The following is an 8,005-nucleotide window of genomic DNA, read 5'->3' on the forward strand; positions in this document are numbered from 1 at the left end:
AGGATTGAATGGTGGGGAACCGGTTACAGAGATTCACCAGGATTACCGCCCAAAACCGCTCCCTTTTACCGGGATAAATAACTGCAAGAAACCGGTAAATTAATAAACTATGTTAATGAACAGTATTGCGTGAAATGGAACTGTGATGTCTAAATCTGGCTTCTCAACGACCCTACATGATGAATCATCAACGCTCAGGGTGAGGACAGACAGACCAACTGTATTATGGTCTCGTCATGGTGACAGGTAGTGACAGGTAGGCCTACATTTGCTGCAGCATAACCTATCCTACAGTAATATAAAGACCAAATGCATCTAATTTACCCATCTCCTTCTGGCTTTCAGGAGTCACCTTGTTATTCCATTATTTTTAATTGCAACTGCTGATTTGAATATCATTGCTTTAAATCAGTGCGCGCGTGAGCACTCTCTCTCTCTCTCCGTCAACTCCATTCAAATTGCATCCAAAATAGATAATCCTGTTCTAGATTGATATATTGATGTCCTAGGCTACATAAGTCAGGTAATACATTCAATGCAGCATTAGCCTTATATTTAGCTAATTCATTATGGGTTATGCATAATAGGCTCCTAGTTTATAGCCTCTGTCTCTTGTGTATTATGCAAGCAGCTGTGCTCCATTGGCCTCTCCTTAAAAAGCGATCCTTAGCTGTTGGAGTCCTATGCAAGAAAAGCTAGACTATACATCTTCTTAGGGTTAAGACAGCTCTATGACAGCATAAAGGGCTCCGGCTCTGGCGGAGACTCCCCAACCGGACCAGGCAGGGACCTCCAGACGAGGGGAAACTCGGTCTCAGGGTCAGGAGCCAGATCTGCAATAATGGCTCTATACAATACTGGACGCTTTTCATTTTTTCTGGATTTGGGGACTATGAAAAACCCTGGGTAGCATGTCTGGTGGGGTAAGTGTGTGTATCAGAGCTGTGTGTAAGTTGACTATGCAAACAATTAGAATTTTCAACACATGAATGTTTCTTCTAAAACATTGAATGTTAGCTAGAGACTGGTATTCAGGCTAGTCCATTTCCCCTTGACACATGAATATCTTACATGTCGTTCTCACACACACTTAGTTGTGTATGCTGGCTACACATGTATAATATACAGTACTTACAAATCAAATCTGCTTGCTGTTTAGAGCATAGTTCAGACGCCACCCTAATCTTTGATTTCACACTCAATTTGCTGAGCCAATCAAACGGCTGTAGGGAGAGACTTACTTCACAGCTACATCTTTGAGCAAGCAATGGTACTGACACACACAAGGGAAAACCTTCATATAGGTTAAGTTAATCTCACCAGTAGATTCACTTAGCTATGCATGATGATACATAATGTTATTACCTCCAACCTTGCAACGGTGTTTTCCTGATACTGTTCTGTGTTTACTTTCACTTTCACTGGAGGAGGAGTTGTAGAAAGACTAGCAACTGTCCTTATATCTATGGGAGGAGCTCACAACACAAAGCCACATTCAACATTGGCCAACAAGGTTGCAGAACAGAGCTTGTTATTTTTTAAACTATCCAATGTACTAAGTTACCATGCCTCTTGAAAACGGTTCCTAGCTTCAAATAATGCTTTGCCACACATCATCCAGAGGTCCATCACCTAGCCTCACCTAGCCACACATTGCTGCCATGGCTCATGTTAACAGTTACCTTTCTATTCAACTGCTATTCTTTACTGAGGGTGAGTTACATCAGTTTTCATATGAAGTACTTGATAAGTCTGTAGGTCTAAAATGTAAGTTATACAGTATAATACATTTCAGAGTTGTGTTTCATTATGAGATGTAGATAACTACACTAAATGTATAGGTGCATTATGCATCAATTGTAACTGCATATAGTCCTTAAAGGAATACAATTAATTCATTATTATTATATAATAATTAAAATTATTATTATTATATTATTTGAAGCTAAGGTGCCTTTTTTACTGGTGAATGGCCGGTCCAGTCACCATCAGTATACAAACATCAGCATCTTCCTGTTCTATACTGTTTAAAAAAAAATGGAACTTAGAAAAGTCCTTGTAGCTTAAATATCCAAGTTGCCTGGACATTTGAATTGGGAGATTTTTGAGCTGACATTGAATCCTCAGTTTAAAATACTGTGTTGGCTTAAAATACATGTGTCTTATTAACATATTTCCCAATCTCCCTCTCTGCAAGATGTATTTTACTATATTTTTGTACATTTACTTGCCAGGGACCAGTTTACAGTTTAAATATATATTTCAATAGCTGCCATATGATGCATTATATCAGCTATAGCAAAAAAGTGGATTTGTTGTCAGGACAGAAAAAAGCACTGTCCAGTCAGTTAATTGGATAAAAACTGAAACTGGAAAGAAGTCAAGGGGGACTCTAAGTACAACATTAACATACGTGTTTCAAACTTCATACACACATAACAGCCTAGAAATGATTTTATTAGGATCTCTTTTAGCCCACCAAGGGCTAGTCTTCCAAGAGTCCTTTGAAATGTACAAACATACAGAATGGGAATTGAAATGATAGATGCAATACTGCGTATACCTTTAAATGTATTTATGCTGTTGTTTAGTCCCTTCACAGTGTTCACTGCAGGTTGCTAAAATGTAGCGCTATATTAGATGTGTGTACTAAACAGCCTGTAACTGTCTTCATGCAGGGCTCTCTCAGCTGGTGAGAACACAGCAGGTTGTCACAGCAACCCTGGGAGAGGACGCTCACTTCAGCTGCAGGCTCATGAAACCCAAAGACGTGCTTCAAGTCACCTGGCAGAAAGTGACACCAGGGGGACTGAAAATGTGGCCACCTACAACAAACGATTTGGACCAGTAGTCAACCCACCTTTTCAGAGGAACGTTGAGTTTGAAGACGAGGGTCTGCAGAACTGCACTATCGTCATCAGAGGAGTGTCAAGAGGAGATGAGTCCTGCTACAAGTGTCTGTTTAACGCCTATCCAGAAGGAGCTATCAGCGGCAGGACCTGCCTCCAAATTAATGGTAAAATATGATCACTGTAAGGAGGGGTTAATTCACTCTAAAATCGAAATTGTATAATGTGGATTCACCTTAACATTAGACTACTTTTGGGCCTCCCGAGTGGCACAGCGGTCTAAGGCACTGGCCGGCCAGGATGTCCTTGTCCCATCGCGCTCTAGAGAGTCCTGTGGCGGGCCAGGCACATGTACGCTGACATGGTCGCCAGTTGTACAGTGTTTCCTCCGACACATTGGTGCGGCTGACTTCTGGGTCAAGCGAGCAGTGTGTCAAGAAGCAGTGCGGCTTGGCAGGGTCGTGTTTCGGAGGACGCATGGCTTTTGACCTTCGCCTCTCCTGTATCCGTACGGGAGTTGCAGCGATGGGACAAGACTGTAACTACCAATTTGATATCATGAAAATTGGGGAGAAAAATGGGTAAAAAATTAATAAAATATATTAGACTACTTTTGAGGTCTTAAAACAATGTCTCATATCCCTTTAAAACAGGAACAATGGCCTCCAAATGCCTTCAATCCATTGTTCTACCTTGACCTGTGTGTAAATGATTAACCCAGGAACAATTCCTTGAAATCATCATGCATCCATTTGACCTTGATGTACATGAAAACATTATAGTATTTACATTCACTGTGAACTATGTCTGTTGTCCTATAGAGCTGTATGGACCCTCACTCCTCATCACACAAACCAACAACAGTCACACCACTCTGTCCTGTTCTGCTACTGGACGACCTGTTCCTATAGTAACCTGGGACCACATAGAAAACATCAGTCTAGACAAATCCACCATGGCTGATGTCACCCATTCCAATGAAACAGTCACTGTCACCATAACTGCCATGGTGGCAGCGTCCAGTCTACCTGACAAAGACACCAGGGTTAGGTGTGTAGCGTCATCCCGTGGTGCCGTCAAGGAGGTTTCCATGGTGATTCCAACTAGGGATCAAGCTTCATTTGCAGGTGAGAAACGGTTAGGGTTAATACCACCATAATATATTGACATGATCAGGAACATGATGAAGTACTGTCTGTGTTCATGATGAGGTACTGCCTGTGTTCATGAGGAAGTACTGTCTGTGTTCATGATGAAGTACTGTCTGTGTTCATGATGAAGTACTTCCTGTGTTCATGATGAAGTACTTCCTGTGTATTTCTGTTCTAGGTCAATCTCAGGTCTCTGATGATGACAGGATCAGTGGTAAGTGGTTGTTATTCTAATAATGACAGGTCATAATCAACCTATTGACTGACTTTTTTACTGTTCAACTTTCAGGTGTAGTGCAGAGACATATTTACATGTATGAAGCGTTAGTGTGGTGTACCTGGGAAGTTGACCTCTGTCTTCTCTTGTCATCTCTCTCATTCACAGGTGCAGTGGTTGGTGCAGTGATTGGTGCAGTGCTGGGTTCAGTGTGTCTCATTGCTGTATTCTGTGTAATATGGCTGCAAAAGAGGAGAAAAGATACCTCTTCCAGGTAGATAAAAACTATTTCCTTGAAACTGAACAGTTACTCTGAATTGAATGTGATTTGACTGCCAGTTGTTTACCAGTTGATCTCTAATTTGATGTAGAAAACCCCCAGTTCCTGACCCTGAAATCAGCAGAACTCCCTTAAAGACACCACCAACATCCAAACAGTAAGATGCTCATTCTAAAGAACATTTAAGAGATTATGATGGATACCTATTTGAAAGAAAACATGATAATTACATTTTCTGAGAATGTGTGCTATACAGGTTAAAACTCATTCTCATGATTAAATAATTGTAATGAATGAATAATGAATCAGATGATGTGGTTCTTGTACAGTGTTTATTTTGATTTATTTCAGTGTCACACCAACCTCCAGTCCATCACAAATGTGAGTATCTCTTCAACATTTTTAGCAGCTTTTTAAGATAAATAATAATTATATATAAAAAAAAACGTTTGTTTTTTCAGGTCACACTTGTCAACCAGCTCAACAGTCAAGCATAGGTTGACTAAGAAGTAGGTTTACTTTCATAGTCTGTTAATGTCTTCTGTAATTTCTCTCATTGATCAAGAAACTTGGGAATGAAACTTGGAAATGTATTTCTGTTGTGTATGTTTCCTGCCGGTACATTGTCTGGTTTGATCTCTTTCACACCAAGCTCCAGTCCGTCACAAATGTGAGTATTTTTACAACTTTATTTGATTATCCCGATAGAAAGCGTGAAACAGACAATTTTGAGAATGTTACAAAAGCTTTTAGTATAAATGAACAAAAATCCAAAAATCTGAACATAACAAAAACATTTCCTCTTGTTTCAGGATACCATCCCTCAGCTCGTCTGACAAGCGCAGGATACAACCAGCTCAGGAGGCTGTAAAGAGGTAGGTTTACACCTTCATTCTCTCACTGTCTGCTGTAGTCTCTCTTCTTGAGGAAGAAGTTCTGAAATGATATACTACTGTGGTGGTCATAGAGTAGTCATGGTGACTGCATCATGCATTCAGCTGCATGTTAGTATTTGTTATGCTTTGTTACTCATCATGTCACTAATGTACTATATATTCTCTCAACTTGGGAAAGATGTGTATTTCTGTGATCAAAGAGTGCTCATGTTTATTACGTCAGTGTTTACATCACTGTCTGCAGGGCTGTTTCTAGATTTTTGCCCTTCCTCTTGGCAGCTTAAAAGTTAATGTCCTGCAGTTCAACAGTATGTTGAGACCCCGACTGACTTCCTAAAACATATATGATTTATACTGTATAGAAAAACATTGTTTTGGTTGGAGGCCCTAAGCAGCCGCTCACTTCACTTAAGCCTAGAAACGGCACTGACTGTGTGTTACCACAGATAATGTGGTTCTTATCAATACATTGACCATGTTCATTTCTTTCAAGACCACACCAATCTCCAGTCCATTCAAAATGTTGGTATTTGTACAACTATATTTGATCATCCTGGTAGAGGGCTTGAAAGAGATGATTGTGAATGTTAAAATGGGTTACAATAACCCCAAAATTCAAACATTACTTAAAAATGTACTTTTTGTGTTTAGGATAGACTCCCTCAGCTCCTCAGCCAAGCGTATGATGCAACAAGCACAAGATGGTGTAGAGAAGTAGGTTTAAGTTCTCTTGTTTTTTATGGGGTTTTTATACCTATTCTCTCATTGAACAAGTAGCTCTGGAATGATGTTTTGAGGTGGTAGTCATGGTGACTGCATGCATGCAAATGAGTTGCATTTGTTGCGTTGTTGTTATGTTATGTTACTCATGTCACTAGTATAGGATACTCTCTTCAGTCAATATTTAAATTACCTTCTTTCATACAGATTATCTCCTGAGAGACCAGATGACCTGCAATGTAGAAGGTGAGCTGAAATAATCATGAATAATTACAAAGATGCAGTCAGAAGTATATATATTTTTAAATAAATATCTATGCCATTTTGTTGTATCTATCTTAGGAAACTTTTAGAGGGTTACGAGGACTGAGTGACTACCATACTGTCTCACACACATCTGTGTGGTTCAGAGACCGTTTTCTATCCATAGGCATTGTGGGTACTGAATAGTGGACTGAATGGCCTACACACATAGGCCTGCTGGTTATTGTATATGTAAATACAGTATGAAAATATAGTTTGTAGTTGGTTAATGATGAAACATGATAAATCCACACTACACTTGTTTGTGTGTTTATTCTTCACTTTTTTATAAATCAAGTGTTGTGATATTATAACCTACACAATATCATAATGTAGACTACTTTCATGGTGTGTTGTGATATTATAACCCACACAATGTCATAATGTAGACTACTTTCATGGTGTGTGTTTTGTGTGTGTGTGTGTGTTTTCTTTCTTCACTTTTTATAAATCAAATGCTGTAAGATACACAATGTTGTGATGTCCTTTGTTGTGTGTTTGTTTTCTACTTTTATAAATAAAATGTTTAAACAATGTTGTAATGTATGTTGTGACATCGCTTGTTATACAATGTGTCATAAATCTGCTGCTGGAAATGCTTCAAGAGTGAATTGTCTGATTCTTCTGCCGCTCAAGAGAACAACCAAAAATACATACAATTGCCACTAGAGGTCACCTAAATATAACTTTAGAGAGAGATTGTTGAGAAACGGGATTGACACTGTAGTTTTGCAGCGCTCATGCAACTGCGCGCCACCGATGGTCCACTTGATCCACAGTTTACTTGACTGACTCTCTCTGACGTCTCTCATAAAGAGGCAGAACGCATCACACCTGGTCTCTTCAGTTTAAAGACTTTTGAAACATGGATTTGATAGTCAGTGTACCAGATTGTTTTTACACCATACAGAGGACACAAGTAATTCTCACTAACTCCTTGCACTGCTCAATGGTTAAGTAGTCGTTAAAGCAGAGTTAATTTGTTATAAGTCCCAGTTAAAATAAAATGTTGTGTTATGTTTGATATTTAATAAGGCTAAAAACTTTCATAATAACGTTTCAAATAGTCGATATTGAATTATTTTCTAAAGGTGATACAAACCTATAGGGTTTTATTTATTTATTTCACCTTTATTTAACCAGGTAGGCTAGTTGAGAACAAGTTCTCATTTGCAACTGTGACCTGGCCAAGATAAAGCATAGCAATTCGACACATACAACAACACAGAGTTACACATGGAATAAACAAAACATACAGTCAATAATACAGTAGAACAAAAGAAAACAAAAAGTCTATATACAGTGAGTGCAAATGAGGTAAGTTAAAGCAATAAATAGGCCATGGTGGCGAAGTAATTACAATATAGCAATTAAACACTGGAATGGTAGATGTGCAGAAGATGAATGTGCAAGTAGAGATACTGGGGTGCAAATGAGCAAGATAAATAAATAAATACAGTATGGGGATGAGGTAGGTAGATAGATGGGCTATTTACAGATGGGCTATGTACAGGTGCAGTGATCTGTGAGCTGCTCTGACAGCTGGTGCTTAAAGTTAGTGAGGGAGATATGAGTCTCCAGCTTCAGAG

At 39.1% G+C, this 8,005-nt stretch overlaps 1 protein-coding gene across 1 annotated transcript; it reads left to right on the forward strand.

The window, feature by feature from the left end:
• Positions 1-236: 236 nt before the first annotated feature.
• Positions 237-7,015, forward strand: LOC106573840 (CD226 antigen). Its single transcript, XM_045713733.1, is given in 14 exon segments — positions 237-246; positions 2,679-2,804; positions 2,807-3,016; positions 3,671-3,976; positions 4,179-4,214; positions 4,386-4,491; positions 4,589-4,654; positions 4,849-4,878; positions 4,959-5,006; positions 5,150-5,167; positions 5,310-5,372; positions 6,045-6,107; positions 6,321-6,359; positions 6,456-7,015. Coding segments are annotated over 14 exon segments (1,149 nt in total). The 3' UTR covers positions 6,484-7,015.
• The last annotated feature ends 990 nt before the right edge of the window (positions 7,016-8,005 follow it).

This window comes from Salmo salar, unplaced genomic scaffold (genome assembly GCF_905237065.1).
Source record: "Salmo salar unplaced genomic scaffold, Ssal_v3.1, whole genome shotgun sequence".
NCBI classification, from domain to species: domain Eukaryota; kingdom Metazoa; phylum Chordata; class Actinopteri; order Salmoniformes; family Salmonidae; genus Salmo; species Salmo salar.